Consider the following 25,739-nt stretch of genomic DNA (forward strand, 5'->3'; position numbering starts at 1 on the left):
TACACTAATTTATTTTTTTTGAATTTCTGATTGGTTGAAAACTTTGGTGCATTTGTCAAATGATTATGATTATTTGTATAAAAAGGTATTATTGATAAACTTGTTGATTTCAAAATACAAAGTTTTACATAGACTGTTTATAGAACTCTCTTGTTATGTATTAGATTTAAAACGAATTTGAAATGAGTGTTTTCGTTAGTGACAATTTGTCAAATATTAATTTAGTGTACCCGTTTATAAGATTTTATATATAGGTAGTATGGATGTATAGGAATGGTTAAAAAGATGATACCGTTCTAAGTGTTGATATATGTAATAACCATTGATAGCAGTCCTCATTCTTTTGCATTGCATGATTTAATAGTATATATCAAAAACCATGTTAAATGTTTGAACAAACAATAAATAACCATATACGACTACAAGCTTGTTCAGATAGTCCAAATTATGAAAAGCAAACAATGTCTGCTAACGGTAGGTAGTTCAATTACAACATAACACTTTAGCAAGGTCCACATAATAATTTGTCAAAAAAAGAGATCTAAACATAAGCTAATGTAGTGCCACCTTCAATCAGAGTCACTCTCATCCCAAGCCACCTGTTTTTTGATTACCAGCTCCCATACTTTTTTATTAGGCCTGAAGTAGAAACATATCTCATCTCCAGCATAGAATTCACTGTCTCTCAAATATTGGTACCACGGGTCAGCAACACATTGTAGCCCTTTTTAAGCATCATGCATGGTCAACTTCCATAACAGAGGATGATCATCATTTATCAGAACAAACATATTTTTTCTTGTGACGTCAACATACCTTAGAGCATTCATTGGTAGTACCTAGATTAGAGATGGAAGTCAGTAAAGATCTTAAGGTCAATAAAGAGGACACTGGTTAATTATATGAATGGAGTCCTACCAATGGACGAGGAGCTGAGATCATAGCTTCAGTAAGTTCTATAGTCCAAACATGTGTTATTCGAGTTGCTGGAGGCCTTCCACATGTTTGATTATCTAGTGGTGGCATGAAGTGAAGATTGAATATCCAATCTCTCTCTGAAGCAGCATAAATGATGATGATACCTTCTTGAATGTTCAACGCTTTCCTGAATTCCTTCAAACCATCAGCAAAGAAGTATTTGTCGTCAATTTTTATAACTTTTATAATGTAGCTGCTTCCATTATATGCGAATAACACTTTCGATGGATAGTGAGGAACCCATTGCTTTTGGTAGATTGATGGTATCTCAATCAAGTTCTGCAAGTACAACATTGAAACATATGAATTATGTACGTTGAATCATTTGAGTACACTTAAACTCATTCGTTTGGGATGAACACAAAAAGATTTCATTCCATAGGTTAGAAATACTTACTCTGTCCGTATGGAATGCAACTACAAATTGATATGTGAGTGTGCATCCCATTAAGTTAGGTAAGACCTGTATCACCGTAATGTATGATATTACTTATTTGTAACTTGTACCTATCATGGCAAAGCTTACTAAGGTCGTAGTTAAAACCATACCTTATATAAGTAAAAAATTTAAAATTCCAGTTCAATTTTATCAAACATGGAAACCATTACTTATATTGTTTGTAATTCAAACTTATTTTTGTGCTAACCATATATGGCATACCATATATAATATGTCATCACAATATGTATATGAGATCTCATATTTCGTTCAAATGTTTACTTGGTTAATATCGTTTGCAATTTCTTTAATATAATTAAACTACCAACATATATTATCAAATTTCAAATATTACTATTAGCATGTGCTTTGGCATGAGCAAGTTTCTAGTTATTTATAAAGTCTAACTTAACTTTTTAAAAGTTTAACTTAATTTAAAAACTTATTTTGAAAGACCTATTTTATAAGACTATAAACATACCTCTAACTCTGAAAGGCTAATAGACTAATATTATATGAAGGCTAGCAAAATTAAACCTTAATATAGAATCTCAAAACACTATAATAACCATTTAATACTATAGCAGCAACAATGATATAATAATGATAATAAAATGATGGTAACTGACCAAATTTCCTTAACTGTATGTTTAAAATAGACACTAAACAAGATTGAAATTTTTAACTAGGACTCAATAAAGAAAAATCGCAAGACCAGACCAGCAAAAATTATTTCTACAACTGAAAATAGAAATACAATGACTCTTGATTCAAGAGAGGATCTCTCTCAATCTCACTTAACTAGGATGATCATCTCTTAGTTTCCACCAGGTATGATAGAAACATATAACTCACCTTCCTTTTAAAGAAGAATACAATTAGTCTCATTGTATCACTCGTAGGGACTAGCTAGGGATGAACTTCTTTGCTTAGATAAAATACTTTAATCCTTTTGAATATTTTAATGATAATAATAATTTAAGAGAAAATGCTCAAGACAACCTTAATTATCTACCTTATCTTTTCATTTTATTTAATTGCATATGCATCAATTCGTCCACTATGTTTGCCATTGGAGACCATTATCAAAAAAATTGAGACTAGTTTTTTTAAATCTTCCCCTACCATATTAGAAGTGAACAAATTTAATTTAATCCATGAAAGCTAATTCATGGGGATAAAACTATCCAAAAATTATAAGGAATATGTTGATTACATTATGTGCATTATATTAGCAAATTTTAAGGCTCATTCATAGTTCATATTTATTTCTGGGAATTGCTATATGCACTCCTCTAATTTGCTTACACACTCCCCTTCTTTATAATCTTTTTTCCAAAAATAACTCCCTTCCCCGGAATTTCACTACTAAAAAAAACACATTCTACATCAGTTGTTTACCATATCTACGTTGGTTATCAACTGTTGTTATAAGCGACGTCGTAGAATGTTTGCATCTATGATGACAATTTTTAATGCAAACCGTCTTACAATGTATTTTTTACAAAAATAAAAAACTAAAAAATTGATAATTCTAAGACGATTTTTTATAGAACCATATTAGAATCAATTTTTTTAAAAATAAAATAAAAATAAGTCGAGGATTCTAAGACGGTTTTTGATAGAAACCGTCTGAGAATCCAGACATTCTAAGATGATTTTTCAAAGAACCATCTTAGAATATTTTTTTTCAAGAAAAAAAATTTAAAATAAATTGAACATTCTATAAAAGTCGTCTTAAAATGTAGACATTCTAAGATGGTTTTTTAAAGAACCTCTTAAAATGTCATTTTTAAAAAAAAAATTAAAAACTTTTAAAATAGCAATAATTGTTAAAAGCACTTAGATTATTGAAACTAATTTATCAAGCATGATTAAAATCCAAATCATAGATAAGCCAAGATAAATTATCCAAATTTAGTATCAACTATTTTCCTTGTTAGTACATATAATGTTGTGGCTAATAATAATAATAGAACTATGGGAGCAAAAGATACATACAGGATGTTGGTTTATTTACTACGTAGTGTGATGTTCGTAATGAAGGGAACCTGCAGAAACCAAAAATAATGGAGGTACACTAAAAGTGAGTATAAGAATAATTGAAATAATTAAAATTTGTATGAAGTGTTTAAGAATTGAGGTCACAGGAAAAAAAAAAGGATAAAAACAACCCGTGTAAATGTAAAGTCTTAAAGCTGAGTACCTTTGATTGGCTGAATTTATTAAATATGTGTTCCGGATGTCAACCTATAAGAAGCTGACCAAATTAAAGTGTTTACTATTTAATAACAAATTTATTTCGGCAACTTATAATTTAATTATGAATTATTTTATTTTAGTTAATTTATAAGTTTGTATTTTTATTCTTACCATTTTAATATTTTTTTTTGTCATTTTAATTTTTAATAATATATTTGATGTGTGAACTAGTTAATTAATTATTTAGCCTCCTTCTGTTAACTTTTCTCTTCAATTTTACCTATATTAATTACAAGAATGCATAATATGACATAGATTGATACATTAATAGATAAAACTAAAGCATAGCTTAATAGATAAAGCAAGCATACCTTAATATATAAGGAGCGACCCATTCCTTGTTTTCTGTCCAGTCTCTTATTCAATCCTCTACTTGAGCTCCCTCAGTATACAAACTTGTCTAACTCCCCACGAGACAACTTGTCCAATAAATTCCTACCGAAAACATAAGATGTTGGTTAATTTTTTTAAAAAAATATCATTAAGTTATGAACATCCAAAAAGGGAAAGAGAAACAGAAGCTCCAACATTCAAAGTTGAATACTAGTGCACAAATTACATCTTTGCAAGGGCATCTCAATTATTTACATATTAAAAGGCAATAATAAAATGTGATTTCAGATAGGTGCGGGATAGCATCATTGGTTAACCGGTTGGAATTTTCTATTTCGGTAATTAATGTGGGCTAATAATATAAGCGAATCATATTAGTTATTTATTATTAGTGAATCTTATTTTATGTGATCAAATTAAGTGATCCCGTTAGACAACTAAATCAGATGATATGAACTTAAATGAACAAATGTCAATGTTGACCCATTAGGAGATAAAGACACTACTAGAAAATAGGCCTTTTACATCGGTTCTGAGAGCTTTTCTACATCGGTTTTGACGCGTGGTTGTAGATAGGAGTCGTTGAAAATGATAGGCCCTACAACATCGGTTGAAAGACCGTCTTAAAAGGGCATGGTTACGAAGACGGGCATCAGTGTCAGACCCGTTTTAGAATTATGAGATTTCTACATCGGTTCTGAGGTGCAACCGATGTAAAATGTGAGGTTTCTACATCGGTTCTGAGGTGCAACCGATGTAGAATATGAGGTTTCTACATCGTTTGTGAGGTCCAACCGATGTAGAATGTAGAGTTTCTACATCGTTTTTGATCTACAACCGATGTAGATGTAGAATGCTGATTTTTTATTTTTTTTTGCCAAATTTAGCTAGAAACAATCATTTTAGCATACATCTTCAAGCTCACACTAATTAACAAAATTCAACCATGCAAAACATCTATTTATCTCGGTAAAACAAGTATACTTTCATTTTAATATTTACTAAAAAGTGAACTATGTTGTAATTGAACAATTCCATAAAACATGCATGGTAGAATTAGGTAATAACATGTTTATAAGTATCAGTCTATTCTTTAATGAAAGAATTTTATTCTAATAAACTAGCATGGTAGAGATTAGCCATACAATGGAGCACTACCTGTACACAACAATAATCCTATCAAATGTAGGTTCTTGGATTGTGTTTTTTTTCAGCTAACTACCGAGAAACTGAAAATTAGCAAACAATTTCATGAGCGACAAGATATTCAAACATTCAATATTTATACAGTTTACATGTATGAGATCAGCACGCTTACCTGAATGTGGTAACATGCATGCGCAAATTAACATCCCATTTATTAAATTCAACGACTTTCAATACATTTGTGGGAAATATGGTAGCATAATATCCTGCATATAGTTATACCACATCCATCGCTTTCATGAGCATTAAATTTATAATAATAAGTTTTACACCTAATCGTTGGCTTTTGAGATGAGTGTAGAACAGAAAATAAATTATATATAAAAAAGTGAAAGCAATAATAAATAATGTAATAATAAAAGAGTATAAAAATATAGAAAAAGATATATAAAATAAATTAAAATTTTAATGTTAAATTCATCACTGCTTTTTTGGATGAAAAAATATTAGACATGTGATGGATGCCCGCGTATCCAACAAATATTGGATTGCACCAAGGACTTTTTCAAGTTAGAGAATAATTATTAATTTTGAGTATTGTGGATATTGTTTTGTCTCTTTAAAAGCTTTTCCATAGTGGCCAATCAAACTCAATAATAGCGAAAAAAAAAAAACAGTTTAAGAGACCCAACTATCTTTCAATTAAGCCAGTGTTTTTTCTGTTTGCATGATAACTAGTGTATTAGATAATATAAATAAATGTTTATCTTCATATAATTATATTTATAATAAATATTTTTTTAATATATAACTTATATTATAATTAAAATTCATAATAAACATAAATATTTTTTAAAATATGAATTGTATTTCAAGTTTATAAAACAAAAGATTATTTTTAATTAAATTTTTCTTTAAAAACTATCAAAATTTATTTTAGAAATAGGGATAAAAGATAATAGTTTGAATTGATTAAGAGAGGAAAAAGGCTAATCGAAGTACTAATTACATTATTAGTATGTGTTTTGGGTTATTAGTGTAAATGGGATTTTAAGTAAAAAAAATTAATAAAAATTGGCATACACGATGCTATGCACGTAAAATTAATTATCATATCAAGAAAATATATTATTACAGCCCAGCTGGTTAAAAATCGCCTTGAATAAGAGACATACCTTGTTTAGAAGATTATGCACTTTCAAGCCTGGAATATTAAATCCCGTAATGCTGCACATGCAAAAGAAAGTAGTAAATAAAAATATAAACTAGAATATTAAATCTTTTATTTAAAAATGTTAATATTCAACAATACAAAATAAATGTGGACCAGCAGACAAATAACTGATATGACCAGTAATATAAACTTATCAACAAAATAAGATTACCCGCAACTCTCCCAAGCATCCGAATGGTTGGTTTATCAAATCATATTATAATTATATTGCTGCCTTGCTATAACCTAACAAGAATATTTTTATACATGGCCCAGATTCCTACATAATTTTTTTTAATCAAAGCACGCCCTTTCACCTTGGCCGATTGCCGTGAACATTGACCCTAAAATGACACAATAATGTGCTCAATGTCCAGTGTAAAAATTCCATATGATCTTGTTGTAAGATTCGGTTAGTGATAAACATGTTTATAGAACTTGGAGCCCTTTCTCACATTATTTCAAAGGTTTTGGGGAGAGTAAAGTGGGAAAGGCAATTTGGCATTATGCAATTATGCTGGTATTTTATATGGTACTTAAGATTGGTGAGAAATGTTACAAGTTCCATGAATTTTTTTCATTACTTGAATGGGATAAAGTAGTCTCTTTTAAGCTTAGTTATGGTGATTGGCTAATGGCTTTCCTATTCTAGATAGGGTACAAGGAGACTAGTAAGCTTTATTCAGTTTATTTTATTTTCTTCTTTGTTCTAGTTTTTATTTGTTTGGCTCTTATATACTATTTTCATTCTCTTGTAGTCTTGTACCATAATAACTCATTTTTCATCCAATCACCTAATCATAATAATGCTGATGATGATATAGTAAAACTGAATAGAAGCAACATTCCAATGATGCCGTGATGATGTAATGCTACTCAACATTATTAAGATATGTCATGCTAAAATAAGTATGTAACAATGCCACTGCTGAAAGGTGACGTGCAATTGATGAACTTACTCTTATCTTGAAGGACCAAGCGACATAAGAGTCTAGAAGATGGCTTCTGAAGTTCCATCAACCACACCAACAACCATTATTGCAGGGTGATCATCCCATTTCTGAAGATAGGAGCATATTCAAGAATTCATATTTCTATCATAAATATAAAACAATAATTACTGAAAACAAATTCTGCCAACCTTCCCATTAGAATCCCTGTCTTTTGCTTCCTTGAATAGTCGTAAACCTGCATTACACCATAAAAACATTAGTAACATTTTTATCCAGCTATAGTACTTAAGTGAAATTTTAAAACAACTTTCACAAAACAATGACAACTCAAACAGCAGAAATGGAAATAAACATTTACCATTTTGGCAGCCAAAGATTGTCCATGGTGAAAGGGCAATGACATCAGCAGAAGAAAGAGTCCAGTCTACAAAATTTGGGTGACTTATACCACTAGAAGATCCACTGAGTCTGTAAGCATCACACCATAAAAAGAATCACAGGTCACACAAGAGATATATCAACAAAACAACTCAAATAATTGTCAATTCAGACAACTAGAAAGTTTTTGTTGCAGTATAAATTATTCATAGATCAGACAAAAAAAAAAGGATACCCTACCTAAAGGATTGCCATCCCCTCTTAGAACAACCTACAACATCATCTCCTCCATCAGGCGCACCCTGCACACATTCACAGCAATAGTCTCATCTTCATGAAAAACAGTTCCACCTCACGCTTAAAACATTTCAGATCACATACCCTTAACGATGCTTCATGAAAGGATTGAATCCACCTCGCCGCTTCTTCAGGACGGCTTGCTCCAAACTAGACAACACTCACACTTCTTATTTCAAAGGCATAAAAAAAAAACAGAAATTTGTCTGTGCTTCTAACAGGATCCTGCAAATAAAGTTCCAGAAAAAAAAGGCATAAACACGAACCTGATTATTTGAAACAGGAACTGATTTGAAGCTGCGGAGAAGGTTACCATCGAGAACGAAGTAACGCTTCCGAGAGAACTGAAGTCCAATACGGTTGAAGCGTATAAGGTACAACCAGCCTTCCATTCTACTACTTGCGTCGCTCTGCAACATGCAAATAGAGTAAAATTTCTAAGTCTCAGCTCTTGTTACTTGGTGCATACATAAGTATGGAGCAAAAGTAAAATTTGGAAACAGAGTTGGTATTACCTATTTCAATGACAAGGCCAGAGAAAGCTGAGCAACCAGGGCCACCAGTGAGCCAAAGCATGAGAGGATCCTTCTTTGGATTGTTCTCTGACTCATGAGAGGATCCTCCTATTGAACAAAATAGTTACCAGGTATCAACTACAGGAATGAAGAAAATAAATTTTAAAAAATTTATTGGCAATATATGAACCACTATTAATTGCGTAAGGTTGACAATTAATCATGCTAATATATTTTTCTTTTTCATAGCCTGAAACATGAGAAGATCCAAGTCATGCATACCATTGTGCTTACCAAAAGAACAAAGATGCTGCTATGTACAGAACATGGTCATGTCACTTAAAAGGGGAAAAATTTCAGAAGAATACACTTACACATGGTCATGTCCGGGAAGGCAACCCCACATTTTGATCCTTGGTAAGGAAGGGTGTGAGAGTTTCCGGAAAGGAAGTCATGGTCTTCTCTCCTTCCATTTCCCGGAAACGCTAGAGGTAGCCTTTGAGAGGTTCCAAGTAGTCCTCGAAGCCAAGAGTGGTCATCGCCCAGAGTAGGTCGTCGCCGTTGATCGTCTTGCGCTTCTCGCGCTGGCACTTGTTGGAGGCCTTGTCGATGATGAAGCTGATGAGCGCTGACACGTACTCCTGCACCGTCTCCTTCGTGTACTTCGAGATCTTCACGTTTGCCGGCAGCGTCTTCTTCATGATGCGGCTCACGTTCGCGATTGGGAGAAACCGGTCCTGCTCCCGCGACAACAACTTGACGCCCTTGCCGCTGTTGTGCGCGCCGTCGGAGTCATTGTCGGAGTCCGCCATCGACTAACGGAAAAATCGAAGGGGCGTTGACAAAGATGAAAATGAAACAAAGGCATGAGAAGCGGAATCGACAAAGATTGGAACAAATAAAGGCACGAGAAGCAAAAATGGCCGAGTTTACGAGATCTAAATTTAATTTTTAACTTAAAATCAAAGACGGTTAAATAAAAATCCGTCCTAGTAACCTCCAAATCAAATAAAACCGTCGTTATCGTATTTAAAAAGTTATACTTAATTTCAAAAATTCCACCGAATAATTTTCTACATCGGTTTTCGAGAACTGACTTAAATTTGACGTTGTGGAAACATACTTTTTTAGTAGTGAGAGAACCCTATTAGGTTAATACACTATAAGAAGACTATGATCCTCAATATACCGAGCTGTCATTAGGAGACAAAAATAACTTGTTATTGACAATAAATAAGTCTTTATACTTACCATTGTTCAAGAAACGGATATGGTAATTAAATAATGATATTACTCCTAACTTTATTAAAAATACAAGACAACACTAAGATTTCCTCTCAAGTACCACCTAAAGTTCAAACTTAATAACCTCAAGAAGTATCATTAAGAATATCTACTAGAGAAAGAAAAAATGTAATTTAATATGATTATGTCATATTTCTTTAAGAATATGAATATGACATTAGGTTGAGTGAGAATGTCTAATTGACTTTAGTCAAGTCATGTTGTGATCTAACTTTAAAGTGTATTGATATCATAAATGATGTAATAAAACTAATGATTGAACTTGATATTTGGGATATCGTCAAATTGCTTGAAAGTGTGAAACTCATAAGTTATAGATAAATATCTATAGTCGAAAAAGATTCAATGGATAATAAAGATATATAAAGTCTGTCTTGTCGCCTTTATTTTACTAGAAGGAAGATATTAATCACAAAAAGACTTTCTCTCTGATTTCTTAAAAAGATTTTTTAAGATTATAATGACACTATAGATCATTTTGATAATTGTTTTGCATAGATAGATGTAAAGATTATGTTTCTAAATGAAAACATTGATGAAACAATTTATTAAGTGTAACTAGAAACCTTGTTTAAAATGATCTAAAGACTATGGTATGCAAACTAAATAAATTCATTTATGCTTTTAAACAAGTCTTTCATCTATGGTATTACAAATTTCATCAAAATTATTTCTTATGGTATTGAGATAAATTTGGTTCATGATTACGTATACTAAAAGTTCAGTGGGAGTAAATTTATTATTTTGATATTATATATTGATGACATCCTCCTATCCTCATACGATTTATTGTTGTAAAACAGTTATATTACAATTTATCATGTATGCTTAAGTTTATTTTTTTATTGTCCTAATATAATTTTTAGCGGGAGTCTTTAGGTGATATATGAGTAATTTTGGTATGCAACACTAGAAAGTAGTAAAGCGCATAATGTTTTAATTAAAGAGAACAAAAAATTACATGTTTTCATATCAAAAGTCTAAAAGTTTAGAGATCATTAGATATTCTGACTTCGATTTTTTCAAAATGTCTTAATAGCAATCACTTTATATAAAGATTCACATTTAACCATGTTAGTGAAATTAATATTTTGCTATAAGACATCATACTAGAATTTATGATTGCTAAATTTTTGTAACCAATTTGTCTGTTCGCCAACATTAAGTAGTCATCGAATATTTATTTGGACAATATTTTAGCGGTCTTATTAAGAATTCAGCCAAATAAAAGTTTGTTGGCATAAAATATTTGGTTGTTAAATAAAAAATTCAAATTATTTTAGTGAGTACACTGCTCATATGAGTGCAATTCTTAATAGTACATTAATTTAGTGAGAGTCTTAATTATGTTTGAATTTTCTGCAGAAATAAAATTGAATTTTATTATTTCATTATCATCTTGTTTTGTTTTAATATTTATGTGTTTGGATAGATCTATATAAAAAATAAAGTTTGGACCAATTGAAAATAGACATGACTAAAATCATATTGCATGTAATTTTCATGTTGTTATCCTTATTGACCTATGTCATTTTGTGTACTAATGTGGTGGTCATTCGGGTTATATTTGTTAGTGACGAATGCCACAATAATTCCATTATTGATATATGAGATAGACAAAGTTAAGGTAGAATTCTAAAGGTAAATAACAGAAGCGCGTGTAAGGATTTTTTATATAATCATTACAATATGTAGCTCAAGTGAGGGATTGTTGAAATTTTCAATTCTAATAATTAATATGGACTAATATTATAAAAAAATTATATTAGCTATTTATCATTAGTATGTTTTATTTTATGTGATCAAATTAAATGATTCTGTTAGACAAGTGTTGACCTATTAGAAGATAAAAGATAATGAGAACCCTATTAAGTTAACACATTATAAGAAGCCTATGGTTCCCAATATACCGAACCGTCGTCACATATGATTTCTCTTCTCCCCGTTAAAAAATAAAGGTTTCGATTGAAGAAGAATCATGAAATCACCAGTTACCTATGAATTCAGATTCCACTACGTTTGTTCGATCAATCATTATGAATTCAGGTATTCCTAAAACTCTTCTTGATAATCTAACATAATGTATTCTTTATAATTATTGGTATTTTATAAGGATCCCTTAAAATTCCAAACATAAGCAACCTTGAGGCTTTTGGATAGATGTATTTGTAAAAATGACATGATCCACGGGTACATCATGGATTTACAGCTTTTCAACTGGAATATCATCCACCAATTGGCAATCATGCCCTACAAGGATAGTTCTTAGTATGTTATATACCAAAAGAAGACAAATTGCAAACTTTACACATGGCAACAATAAACAGAGTAAAAAAATTTCTTGCAGCTCTACGAGTGACCACATCACACACCACAATTTTTCTTGCCTTCAAGGGAACATCAGGAATCTTAGACACTCGCATACATGATAAATTATCATTAGACTATTACAAGGGCACTGGTTTAGGGACAAAACTTATGGTGTCTCATTTTGTTTACCTCAAATATGTCATTAAGGATTCTTGCTATTTCTCTTAAGTCAGGAGAATTATCCTCAGGCATGGCAGCCATTAAAGGAGTCCTGAAATTCCATCAGGTAATAACTTCAATTTAAGATTTCGAGGATAATGGAACAATATGCACACTATAGAATATTTAATATAACCTTTTCTGTCTCATAAGTAAGAAGAAAAAATATTTATTTTTCTTCATTTTCTCTTTATTTAAGTGATAAATGACAACCTCTTTCTTCATTTTATTTCTTCAAGACCAACTGCTTTGGTAATAACTCCACACAATTATAAAAAATGGAAGCAAGTCATCTAAGAGTTCATTAATATAATATTAGTAGAAAATGCCAGTACAATATACATATAACTCTGTCCAAAATGATGGGCAGGTATGACCACTTTGATAACCTTTTTTTTTTTTTTTTGAATCAAAGAAATTTTCATTAATCCAAAATCAAGACAAAACAAGGCGATCAAATGATCCAGCCAACAACCAAGAAACAACCTACCTTACTGTAACATCAATAAAGCTATATGTGGTCTAAGCTTAGGACTAGACCACCCTCTATACACTATGTTGTTAATGATTCTTTCTATACAATTCCTATTATCATCTCTTTGATTGAAACAAGAGTCATTTCTAAAGAGCCAAAGCTCATGCACAGTTTCTATCAAAGCTAATCTAACAAGTTCAGATTTCCAGCCTTTACCTCCATAGCAATTCAAAAACCAATTTGTCTCCTCATTCCAAATTCTTGGAGTATGATGGATACCAAGCCAATGAAGTATTCCAACCCAGAACTTCTTCAACATAAAACAATCACAGAAAAATGATCAATGGTTTCAACCTCAGTACAAAAGACACATTGATTATTATTCAACATTCCAAACCGATGCAATCTGGCCTTTGTGGCTAAATTCCCATGACAGATCATCCATAATGTAAAGATTGCACGGGGTCTTGCTCTATTGTGGATAATTAACTTGGCCCAAACTACATTTGGTGTGGCAGGCAACAGGTTACCATACACTTTCCTCCCAATGAATCTCCCTGATTGCAACATCTCATTCCAAACATGAAAATCCGGAGGACCGAGTGCCTCCCACGCCCAGTCGTACTCATAACCGCATCAGGTCTCCAAGGTGAACAACCTCTGGTCGATGAAACAATGTAGGCAAGGGAAGTCGGCAAAATAGATCCGTAACCTCGGGAAAAGGATTGGATCTGAGGGCTGGGCACGGGAGTCCCAGTCCCGAACCCGTCGGCTGTCAGTGGATTGCTAGAGCTGCTTCCGCGGCGAGAGCGGGTCGTCGCGTGCCGGTCGGGGGACGGATTGGGAACGGGCCCTTCGGGGCCTCTTCCCCGGGCGTCGAACAGTCAACTCAGAACTGGTACGGACAAGGGGAATCCGACTGTTTAATTAAAACAAAGCATTGCGATGGTCCCTGCGGATGTTGACGCAATGTGATTTCTGCCCAGTGCTCTGAATGTCAAAGTGAAAAAATTCAATCAAACGCGGGTAAACGGCGGGAGTAACCACTTTGATAACCTTTCTCAGTACACAACAAAGAATCTATAGACACAAGTAAATACTTGATCCACTTACACCATCTAGAAATTTCTTGTAAAAATATTTCTAGAAGGTTAATCAATATTGCATTTTAATTCAAAAAAAAAATGAAAAGGGGGAACTTTCAGATGCAGCTCTAACACAATAACTACAAGCACTTCAAATATCAGTACCTTTACCAACAAAGAATAATTACAATTTACAAATACTTCATGCCACTTAAAAACGGTTAGCTAGCCATGTTTTACAAGGAGCATTACAATTTAAGAAAAAAAAAAACTCAAGAGGGATTAGAAAACCATTTTTTAACCCCATATATTTTACATCACATTCTCAACAGAAAATCCCAGCTCATTCTTATTTTAGGAATAGAATCCTTATTGATCAGATCAGCATCGCAGATGTTCTGATATAGCAGATGAATTAATCTCGGCAAACCAATTGGTATTTTCATTGGTAAATTCAAATATTACCAAAAATGAAGGAAAAACCAGTTTTCTCATATCACTTATATGCATACAAGAGTTGGATATTTTAAATTTTCAATCCAATTCCATATGTTCGTATGCTAGACAAGGTCCAATTGCATTCAACACCAATAAGTAGGAATGACTACAACTGAAGTAAACCCCTTACAAGAATATTTCGACACTCTTGGAGCAATGATGGCATTGTCACGAAAATAAAAAATAAATGAAATTAGAGAATTAAAACCGTATTGCCCCCTAAAAATATTGAAAGGATCATGGGATTACTCCAGCATCTCCAGCTCCAGAGGCTACAAGCTCATCAGAAGTTTCTGATATAAACTTAGTACATAATATATTTGTAGTATGTCCTGTGTCAATTGAATGTAAAAGTTTCCAGCCAGAATAGCTCCAAAAGGAAATTCTTAATAACTAGTCTTATGGATATGTACAAATTTAATTATGTAAGTAGATGAAGATGCAATGAGAAGCATATATGCACCTTGCTCTCTAAAGTATGTAGAGTTTAACTTGGTTTCGGGTTTGGGGGTCCAGGTTTTCTTGTAAACCTTTGTAGGCAACAAGATCCAGTATAATATATCAGACTAAAAAGAGCTAGTGTTTAATTGTTTGGAAAAAATATCAAACTCAACAACGCTGCACTTTTATTTGTACATATAAAACTTCCCTTTTGGCAGTTGAAACAGCCCTGTGTTATGGATTTCAATTTACAAAATCATGTTCCACTATTTATTGTTTGTTAGTATCAGTGGTCTTTCTGTCAGGCATTTAAAATTGAACACCGAAACTTGGAACCCCCATTCTTTATTACTATTACATGTTGGTCCTCCCTAAAATAATAGTTGAAAATTCATATAAAGCAAATCTAACCTGGGTTTTGAAATCATTGAGTAATTATACCTTATCTTTGACATCAGCCAAGGTCGAGAGAGTCTGATCTTGAGCTTTGGCCCGATTGTCCTAAAAGGAGCTATCAGCTGCTTGCTCCTCCAAATTGGCAAGTTCTTGCTCCATTAGCTGTAGACCAGAAGATTCTTTAATCTCTTCAACACGCTGTGACATAATTTCAACATCCTTCCTCAGGGAATAAAAATCTGCAAATACCAAGTTATGTGCTACTTTATACCAACTAATCCATAATTCATTTAGCAACTTTCCGCTGATTAAACCCATTCATGCATGCATTACATGATGAGATACCAATTACCCGTGCTAACTTTTAAAATATCGATTCTCTTGTTTAATTTCAAATTTGTGCTTATTAATTTTATATTATAATATAAAATCAAAATTACAGTATATAAATTTCATATTGTAATATAACCTTCTGGTATTCTTTTTTTTTTTAATTTCCAATTTTCCAATATTGTGGTGGAATAACTATAATCATTCACTCACTTTTTTTCATCTTATTTCTACTCTATTTTCTTTCTATTTCTCTCCTCCTTTTTAATTGCATTTATCATCTTTTTCCTCAATTTTTTTTCTCTCATATTTTTACTCGAATTGGACATTATGGCTACTTTTTTGGGTATGTTCCCATTTAAACTTAAATTGACAAGCTAAGAGAAAATAAGAAAAGCTAGATAGCAACATAACATTAATTTGGGGGAATTTTCAATTACTCCGTGAAATGAATTGGAACATGCAAAAAAAATAAAATGAATTGGAACATGTACTTGCATAACAGAAAAAAAAAAAAAAACTAGTTTCAGAAATCAAAACAATGGAATAATATGGTCGAAGAAGAAGAAAAATCGAAAAGCAAAAACAATAAATTAAACGCAGCTAATCGGAGACGAACTCCAGCAAATATATACAAACAAAATAAAAATAAAAATCAACCTTTAAAGGAATAAAACGGATAACTGAATTAATAAAATTAAACGGGGTGAAACAATTGCAATTCATGGCAGGAACAACTAAAGAGGGGCTTAAAGGATTAAAAAAATCCGACCTTTTTAATTTTTTGGGTTCGTAATACGCAAATTAGCTAGTTCTGGGTTTCGAGGACCCAGAATCCTCCAAGAAGGAATAGAGAGGATAGAAGGGAGAAATATTACTTTCATTATCTGCTTTATTTTGATTACATGGTATATATTTATATGGGGAAATGGTTCTAACAGAATTATAATTCTGTGCTTTGCAGGTATAATAAAAATATCAAATAAAGTTAAGGGCGGGTCCTATTTGGCAGACAAGCATCAGACAAGGGATTGCCACATCAGCCTAAGTTGTAGTCCTTCAAATATGCAGGTGTTGAGCTTTTCCTCTTGGGTCTGTTCTCTGCATAATTTGGGTTAGCTGCATAATTCTGTTTCTCTGCACTCTGGTATTCTATTTCATTCTGGTATTCAGCTTGTTGACTATCATTCCCAGGGCCTTCGAAAGTCACCTTGTCCTCAAGGTGGTATTCTGCTTGCAATGCTTCCCAGTCTTCCCAAGTAGCATCTTCGGGAAGTAAGCCCTTCCATTGCACCAGGACTTGAAGTATGCGTTGGTTGGAGTCTACACGATACCTGGTGTTCAGAATGGTAAGGGAGAGATCACAAGTTCATTGCCTACAGCTACTGGTGGTAAAGCAAGGGTGGTGTGAGTGGGAGTCGTGTTTACTTGATGGAATTGTTTCAACATGGAAACATGAAACACAGGGTGGATACGACTACTGTCGGGCAATTCCAGCTTATAAGCAACTGGTCCAATTCGATCAAGCACCTTAAAAGGCCCATAATACCTCTTACTAAGCTTGTGAGAGCCCCTATGGTGACCTGTGACTGAAGCTTGCCGGCGAGGTCTGAGACGAACCATGACCAAGTCTCCAATTTTAAATTCAATATCCCTGCGCCTTTTATCTGTTGTGTTTCATAAGTACCTGGGCCTTCTGAAGCTTTTTCTTTAAGTCTTGAAAAATGGACTCCCTATCAGTCAGAAACTCGTCAACAGCTTCCACTTTTGAGGTACTTGTAACGTATGATGGCCAATCTGGTGGCCTCCGGCCAAAGGTGACCTCGAAGGGGGAAACACCAGTTCCTGAATGGCGGGACGTATTGTAGGACCATTCGGCCCAGGGGAGGAACTTACCCCACGAAGAAGGTTTCTTGTGGACAAAAGCGCGAAGGTACTGCTCAAGCACCCGGTTCAGCACCTCCGTTTGGCCGTTTGTTTGGGGGTGATAAGCTGAGCTCATCCTCAGCTGTGTGCCACTTAACCGAAACAACTCCTTCCAGAATTGGCTGATAAAGAGTGGGTCTCGGTCTGAGACCAAGCTTCGTGGCATGCCATGGAGTTTTCCGATAGTATTCATGAATAATGTGGCGACGGCGTAAGCAGAATGTTGGGTTGGTAACATACCCAGGTGCACCCCTTTAGAGAACCTGTCCACCACGACTAAAATGGTTGTATGGCCATGAAATGAAGGAAGGCCCGTGATGAAATCGAGGGAGAGGTCCTCCCAAGGCCGGCACGGCACCGGTAACGGACATAAGAGACCAGCAGCTCTCTTGGTCTCGTACTTAGTCTGCTGGCAGTCCACGCAAGCGGCCACGAATTGCTTCACGTCGTGGCGTACCCCTGGCCAATAAAAATTCTCAGTGAGCCTGGCTAACGTTTTCGCGACTCCCATATGACCCCCTGTCGGAGTTGAGTGATACTCTGTGAGAAGCACTTGCAGAAAGGGAATGCCCTGTGGAAGCCAAATGCGATTTCCCTGCAAAACTAAATCATTAGAAACTGAATAATCAGGAAATTTGGTGGGATTAGTCTTGATGTTGTCTATGAAGTCCACAAAAGAGAGTTCCTGATTCAATTGCTTCTTCAGTTCTTCTAAAAATGTTAGGCAAGGGACTGATAACAATAACAGAGTGCTCTCTGTTGCTTCCATTCTTCGAGATAAAGCATCTGCTACTAAATTAGTGTTACCAGAACGATATTGAATGCAATAGTCATACCCCATGAGTCTAGCTAAATACATTTGCTGCTCAGGGATTTGAATGACCTGGGTTAAGAGTTCCTTAAGACTCCGGTGATTGGTTAAAATAATGAATTGATGGCCCAACAAGTATTGCCTCCACCTCTAAACCGCGGTTGTAATTGCGCATAATTCCCTCACATATGTTGAAGCTTGAAGCATCCTGGGTGTGAATGGCTTACTAAAGAACGCAATTGGATGCCCCTTTTGAGATAACACAGCTCCCATGCCCACTCCTGAAGCATCTGTTTCTAAGGTGAATGGAAGAGTGAAGTTTGGCAACACGAGGACTGGGGCTGATATTAATGCAGTCTTGAGGGCTTTGAAAGCTTCATCAGCCTCGGTGGTCCACTCAAAGGGGTCCTTGGTAGTGACTTTTATCAGGGGAGCAGCAATGGAAGCATACCCCCGTATGAATCTCCGGTAGAACCCTGCGAGCCCAAGGAAGCTTCGTAAAGCTTTGGTAGTGGTAGGGATGGGCCATTGATCAATTGCCTGAATTTTGGAAGCAACGGGTGCAACTCCGTGACCCAAAACCACATGACCCAAGTACTCAACTTGTGGTTGGGCAAATGAGCATTTAGAGAACTTGAGCACGAATTGGTTGTGAAGGAGGGTCTCGAATGCTTGCTCAAGATGAATGAGATGCTCAGGCAATGTACGACTATAAATTAAAATGTCGTCAAAGAAAACGATGATGAATCGCCGAAGGTAAGGCCGGAAAATGCCATTCATGGTGGCTTGGAACGACGAAGGTGCGTTGCACAAACCAAACGGCATCACTTCGAATTCATAGTGGTCGTGGTGAGTGCGAAACGCAGTCTTGGCCACATCGGATTCATGCATCCTTATCTGATAATATCCTTGCAAAAGGTCAAGTTTCGAGAACCAGTTAGCACCTCCCAACTCATCTAATAGTTCGTCAATGGTGGGAATGGGATATCGGTCTTTGATGGTTATCGCATTAAGGGCCCGGTAATCTACACAAAGGCGCCACGACCCATCATGCTTTCTTACCAATAGAACTGGGGATGAGAAGGGACTGATACTTGGGCGTATAAGGTCTCGCTGCAACATATCTTCAATTTGTCTTTCAATTTCATGTTTCTGGAAGTGGGGGTACCTATATGGCCTGACATTCACAGGCTCAGAGTGAGGTTGGAGGTGGATATGGTGGTCTGTGGGTCGAGAGGGGGGGTAAGGCTTGGGGTGGTTGGAATATTGTAGTGAATTTGGTTATGAGGGGTTGTAATTCAGGGGGAAGGGTGGCCGTGATTGGGTTTGAAGGGGGCTCTGAGGTAGTGATGGCTATGTGGAAATATGTATTCGCGCCATCTTTTCGAAGAAGACGACGAACCTGGGGATGGGAGAGGAGACTCAAAGTGGAAGCATCATCTCCTTTTAATTCAACCAAATTGCCATCGTGAAAGAACTTCATGGAGAGGGTGTTGTAGTCTGTGAGTATGGGTCCCAAGGCCTTGAGCCATTGCACTCCAAGCACCAGGTTGACACCACTCAGGGGAAGAAGGTGCAGGTCCACCGTGAATTGCTTGTTTTGAATCCACACCGGGACGTCCTCGCAGAGCTGATCACAACTCAAATGCTGGTCATTTCCCACCATGACACTTAGCGGATTGGTGGTGCGTGAAGATAGGCCCAATAGCTTGGCTAACGGAGCTTGTATAAAGTTGTGGGTACTTCCCCCATCAACTAATATCACCACAGGGTGTGCATTGATATAGCCCAGGAGCCTTAATGTCTCAGGGTCCGGGTGACCCGAGAGTGAATGGATGCTGATTTGGGCCGGGGTCGGACTCGGGTCTTCGGGTGGGTCAAGTATTAGGTCTGGGGGCAGAGTGTCTTCATAAGAGGGATCGTCGTCGTCCCCAATTAGCAGGAATGCTCTAGAAGGGCATCTGTGACCACGATGATACTTCTCATCGCAGGTGAAACACAGACCCTTATCCCTGCGTGAGGCTAATTCAGCTGGGGAAAGTCGTCTTAGAGGAACAGGGTTAGGGTTCTGGGGTGGTAACTTCAAGGGGGTGGGTAACAGTGGTGGGTTATGATTCATAGGGGAAATCGGAGGACTCGAGGGATTGGGGTTGGGGAACATATTTGGGTTAGTGTTTGTGAGGGTGAGGGTGAGGTGTGGTTCACTATGGGTGAGGGAAATTTCGGTCCAAACCTATTACGTCCCTGGCGACGCGCGACGAAGAGTTTCTCTTCCTGCAAACGGGCCAATCCCGCTGCCTGAGCCATCGTCAATGGCTGATGTGCCTGAACTTCTCTTCGGATCTCCGAAGACAGTCCCGAGACGAAACAACTCAGGAGGAAGTGGGAGGGTAACCCCACAACTCTATTTGCCAGGTCCTCGAATTCGGATAGGTAAGCGCTGACTGTTCCCTTCTGAGTTAATTTGAACAAGGCACCTGTGGGGTCTTCATATGGTGATGGTGCAAATCTGGATTGCAGGGCTTGTAGGAAAACGGGCCAGGACGTGAATTGTCCATTGCTCGTCATCCACTGGAACCAAGCCAGGGCACGGCCGTCCATGAAGAACGACGCTATGGTCAACCGTTCATGCTCCGGAGTCGCGTGATACTCGAAGAACGGGTTGATCTTGAAGATCCAACCGAGGGGGTCAGCTCCGTCGAATCGAGGAACTTCAAGCTTCATGCGGTGTGGAGACGAAGAAGTAACAGGTGGGGAAGTGGTCGAAGAAGATGAAGGTGAGTTGCTGGGTGTTTCTGGTTTCTGCAGGTTAACAATGAGCTCGTCAATCTTATGGGTGAGGTGATGCAGGGTATCGTTGAGTGAGAGGGTGAGTTTAGAGATTGCTTCCTCTAAACGGTCAGAGTTGGCCTTCGATCTTGTGGATTCCGCCATGACTCTCAATGAAAGCACCAGAAATTGATACGCAAATTAGCTAGTTCTAGGTTTCGAGGACCCAGAATCCTCCAAGAAGGAATAGAGAGGATAGAAGGGAGAAATATTACTTTCATTATCTGCCTTATTTTGATTACATGGTATATATTTATATGGGGAAATGGTTCTAACAGAATTATAATTTTGTGCTTTGCAGGTATAACAGAAATATCAAATAAAGCTAAGGGTGGGTCCTATTTGGCAGACAAGCATCAGACAAGGGATTGCCACATCAGCCTAAGTTGTAGTCCTTCAAATATGTAGGTGCTGAGCTTTTCCTCTTGGGTCTGTTCTCTGCATAATTTGGGTTAGCTGCATAATTCTGTTTCTCTGCACTCTGGTATTCTATTTCATTCTGGTATTCAGCTTGTTGACTATCAGTTTGTGAATCAAAGGAAATAGCAACTTGTTGGATCTTGGTGATAAGGACTTGAATCTGATCTGCGTAACAATACAGACGAAGCAGCTTTGCAAAAATATGTAGATAATAATAGTACTAACTGCACCTTTGAGTATGTGATTCTCCACGTCCAAGAAGGCGATGAGAGCGCGAATCGGTTTCTTTGTAAGATCGATATTGAGGATTTAATTTCGAAAACGTTTTAAAGACAGTTTTATTTTGAAAATTGTAATTATTTACAAAAAATTTATTCACTCTTAACTAGACGCATTTTATAAAACATAAAGCAAAAAATAAATGATTTAAAATAGAAGGTCTAAAAAATAATTTTAATAATTTATCGAGATAAAACAATATATTTAATTCTTATATTTAAATGTTTAGATTGAAATGAAACCAGACTAAAATTGATCAATTGGGTTAGAAACCTGGTGACATGGAAACGTGTTGAGCTACACATTTTTTTTTTTTACTTCCATAGCCCATACACTGTAATTTAGTCATTTATTTTTTGCATTTCCCTACTTGCTTCCTCCACTTTTCATTTTAATTGTGTGGACAAAATTATGCTTAATGAATTCAACATTCCTTTCTCCCAAATGTCTCACTTCCCATTTCTATTATGAAATATTCATTCTATAATATATTTATAAATTCATAAATGTGTTATAAAAAATTTATTCCATAATACATAATTTTTGACTTTTTTTCTTATGGAATAGATATTTCAAAACACATTATAGATTTACATGTTTATTATGAAATGAATATTCCATAACTAGAAATTCACTTTTTAATATATTCTTTTCAATATTTTTTAATTATTAGTTAAAATTCATGAGAATCTAATATTTTGTTGATAATCTACTCATGAGAATCTGTTAATAATATATATTTCATTCATACTTATGATTTTAATTTAATGAAAAATAAGTAAATTTTACCATGCATTGTATTGAAAATAGTAAAACTTGGTATCTTCATAAGAAGCAATTTGGTTTGAATTGGAGATAGTGAGACCACTATAGATTTTATTTTTTTTTAATACAATTGCATATTTGAAAGTTGAATTTGAGAACATTGATTAAGTTAAAATAATTTTATATTAATTTATTCATGCACTTTGTGAACAGTTGATTTATGCACGTGTGTTTGATAAATCAAGATTCCCGGCTATGGAAACTAACTCTGAATGTTTGACACCATAATAAATATTAATCCTATATTCTTCATGTTCCTTTTCTAAATATTCTTTTTATTATTAGATGAAATCATTTATAAAAAATGGTTTGATAATGAAATGAGTGTTAAAGAAATGCTAAATGTCGTTTTATATTTTTTATGAGGATAAAATGTTTTTTTTTCTCTCATAAATTTTTGAATTTTAGTTTTCGTGGTCCCTAATAAATTCTTAAAACTTTTTGGTCCTCAATACTTATAATTTTTATTTTGTTTTTGGTCCCTAAAGTCATTTAGATAACACTTTAGGGGAAAAAAAGAATTTTATTAGGATCCCAAATTTTAAAAAATATTAAAATTAAAAAAAAATAAAATTTATCAAGATTAAAAATATATTTAAGTTTTTTTTAATTATATGAAATTTCTTATTGATTCTACTAACTTGACTATGTTGTCTATTAGTAATCCGTATAACTTACGAATTAACTACTATGGATGAGTTATACGAATTACCTAATTTATATAACTAGTACGAATTAACTAATCCGTATGATTTATACGGATTTTCAATCTTTTTTAAATTAAAAAAATATTAAATTTTTTATTTTTTTTAAATTATAAATATGTTAGTATGATTCTTAAAAAAATTAAATTAATGTGTATAAAAATTTATTTGTTTATTTGAAATGTAATTCATATTATTATTTTAAATATTTTTAAATAAGTGTAAATTGATAATTAATTTGTAATTACTTAATTTTATATTTTGGAAATGGTATCAATTGTAAGATAATTATACTTGTAATTTATGTATAATTTATGTAAGTTGTTATGGTCTAAAATTGATTGTTTTGTGTGATCATAATTTAATGAATTAGAATTAAGTTGATTAAAATAATTTATTTTACTACATATGGTTTGGTTATAATTTTTTATGTATTATATGGTTATGAATTGTAAGTAGAAAATGTTGATGGTATTGGTTTTTAAAATATAGGGTTATCAATTTTAATGTTTTATAATATTATATGCAGTAAAAAACTACGTAAGATTTTGTGTGATAGTATATGTATAGTGCAGTTAGGGGCTATTTGTTTGTGATGCTCAAATTTTTAAATGTATTGTTAAGATGGACAAAGATCAATGAATATATGACAGTATAATATTTGAAGAAGTTGATATGAATGAACAAAATGAAGACGAAGCTAGTGTGAATGAAGAACATGTTGATTGCTCTGAAGCATTCAATACTTCTCAAGTATTAATGTGATTTATTGTTATTAAATTAATAAAATGAATGTCCCTTTGAAGACTAAACTTGTGTGGATTGCATTGTAGGTGTTTGCTAGCCGAGATGATGTTTTGTGGTGGCTCGATCTGTTACTTATGAAATTGGATTTTTGGCGGTAATTATGAGGTCAAACACAAACACTGGTATGAGAGGAAAGACTTCATTTGCCTTAACTGGTTGTGAAAGGAGTTGTCAGTATAGGTTTAGGAAGAAATATTTTGTAAGAAGAGATACAGGTAGTAGGAAATGTAGGTATCCCTTTATGCTTCGTGGAAAACCAGTGGTTGGAGGCTAATGATGGATGGTGAAGTTGATGTGTGGGAGCACAATCATGAAATGACAAAGTCATTAGTTGGACATCCATACGTTCGTCGATTGACTAAGGATGAAAAGATAATTGTTGCTTATATGAAAAAATCAATGGTGAAATTAAGAAATATTCTGCTAATGTTAAAGGAGCACAATGTCAATAGTTGTACAATAATCAAACAAATATACAATGCAAGAAGTGCATATCGTTCTTCCATAAAAGGCAGTGATACTGAAATGTAATGTCTAATGAAGCTTCTTGAACGGGATATCTTTTGGTGTCATCCTGATGCAATGGAGTTATGCAATGCCTGTAATTTGGTATTTTTGATAGATAGATAGTACCTATAAAACAAAAAAGTACAGACTCCTGTTACTTGACTTTGTTGGTGTGACACCAACGGGGATGACATTCTCTGTCAATTTTGTCTATTTGGAGGGAGAACGTCTAAATAATGTGGCCTGGGCTCTAGAACGGTTTTGAGGTCTTTTTCTAAGACATAATGCTCTCCCTAGAGTTATTGTTACCGAGAGACATCTAGCATTGGTGAACCCTGAGTGTACCAACTTGTTTTATAGGTTTCACATCGACAAGAATGTCAAGGCAAAATGTAAATCGCTAATTGGTCAAAAAATACATGGGATTATGTCATGGATGCCTGGGAGAGTTTGGTTGATTGTCCTTCTAAGCATCAGTTTGATGATTGCCTTAAGAAGTTTGAAATTGTTTGTTCATCATGGCCAATGTTTGTTGACTATGCCAACCAAACATGGATAATTCCCCACAAAGAAAAATTTGTTGAAGCCTGGATGAATAAGGTGATGCACTTAGGAAACACAACAACAACACATGTATGAAAATTTTAATTTTTTTATTAGGTTTTAGGCATTAATGGATTTTAATTCTTGTATTTGTTTATTTTTTTTTGTGTATTTCAAATGCAGGGTTGAATATACTCATTGGGCTTTAAAAAGACTATTACAAAATAGTCTTGGAGACCTATGTAGGGTTTGGAAAGCCATGAACAACATGACCATGCTCACACTAAAATTAATACATACTTTGAGACAAGTACACATGTGGTTGGACATGTTTTTAAAGTTACCTTATACAAGAGGCAATTTGGCATGATATCAAGGTATGCTTTAAATTAGATTGCTGCTGAGTTTGAGCGTGCACATTATGCTGGCAAAAACCCTTCTCGTTGTGAATGTGTCATGAGAGCTACTCACGGTTTTCCATGTGCATGTGAGCTATCCAAATATGTTGTTGGTAT

At 34.6% G+C, this 25,739-nt stretch overlaps 3 protein-coding genes across 4 annotated transcripts; all 3 read right to left on the bottom strand.

Moving 5' to 3' along the window:
* Nucleotides 1-370: 370 nt before the first annotated feature.
* Nucleotides 371-1,367, bottom strand: LOC106797838 (uncharacterized). The gene is made up of 2 exons (XM_014773079.3): nucleotides 919-1,367; nucleotides 371-839 (listed from the first exon to the last, which is right to left on the bottom strand). Exons 1-2 carry the CDS (start codon nucleotides 1,270-1,272, stop codon nucleotides 729-731), a joined length of 465 nt encoding a protein of 154 aa, XP_014628565.3. The 5' UTR covers nucleotides 1,273-1,367; the 3' UTR covers nucleotides 371-728.
* Nucleotides 1,368-5,026: 3,659 nt separating this feature from the next.
* On the bottom strand, nucleotides 5,027-9,026 carry LOC106797848 (uncharacterized). Of its 2 annotated transcripts, XM_014773092.3 has the most exons (11): nucleotides 8,889-9,026; nucleotides 8,515-8,652; nucleotides 8,266-8,409; nucleotides 8,084-8,149; nucleotides 7,943-8,004; nucleotides 7,683-7,792; nucleotides 7,513-7,559; nucleotides 7,331-7,431; nucleotides 6,334-6,385; nucleotides 5,331-5,424; nucleotides 5,027-5,241 (listed from the first exon to the last, which is right to left on the bottom strand). In XM_014773092.3, exons 3-8 carry the CDS (start codon nucleotides 8,389-8,391, stop codon nucleotides 7,363-7,365), a joined length of 480 nt encoding a protein of 159 aa, XP_014628578.1. In that variant the 5' UTR covers nucleotides 8,392-8,409; nucleotides 8,515-8,652; nucleotides 8,889-9,026; the 3' UTR covers nucleotides 5,027-5,241; nucleotides 5,331-5,424; nucleotides 6,334-6,385; nucleotides 7,331-7,362. The 2 variants fall into 2 exon arrangements, with proteins under 2 accessions (XP_014628578.1, XP_040862920.1); XM_041006986.1 differs by having other exon boundaries at nucleotides 5,027-5,424.
* On the bottom strand, nucleotides 8,895-9,326 carry LOC102670152 (nuclear transcription factor Y subunit B-3). Its single transcript, XM_014773093.3, is given in 1 exon segment — nucleotides 8,895-9,326. A coding segment is annotated over 1 exon segment (432 nt).
* Between the last annotated feature and the right edge of the window lie 16,413 nt (nucleotides 9,327-25,739).

This window comes from Glycine max, chromosome 11 (genome assembly GCF_000004515.6).
Source record: "Glycine max cultivar Williams 82 chromosome 11, Glycine_max_v4.0, whole genome shotgun sequence".
In the NCBI taxonomy this organism is placed as follows: Eukaryota; Viridiplantae; Streptophyta; class Magnoliopsida; order Fabales; family Fabaceae; genus Glycine; species Glycine max.

Coding starts and splice junctions, on each gene's coding strand:
- LOC106797838 (XM_014773079.3), bottom strand. CDS start 1,272: ATGTTGTACTTGCAGAACTTGATTGAGATACCATCAATCTACCAAAAG. Junction 840..918: donor TCTCAGCTCCTCGTCCATTG/GTAGGACTCCAT, acceptor TCTCTAATCTAG/GTACTACCAATGAATGCTCT.
- LOC106797848 (XM_014773092.3), bottom strand. CDS start 8,391: ATGGAAGGCTGGTTGTACCTTATACGCTTCAACCGTATTGGACTTCAG. Junction 8,150..8,265: donor TTCCTGTTTCAAATAATCAG/GTTCGTGTTTAT, acceptor AGTGTTGTCTAG/TTTGGAGCAAGCCGTCCTGA. Junction 8,005..8,083: donor TTCATGAAGCATCGTTAAGG/GTATGTGATCTG, acceptor GAATGTGTGCAG/GGTGCGCCTGATGGAGGAGA.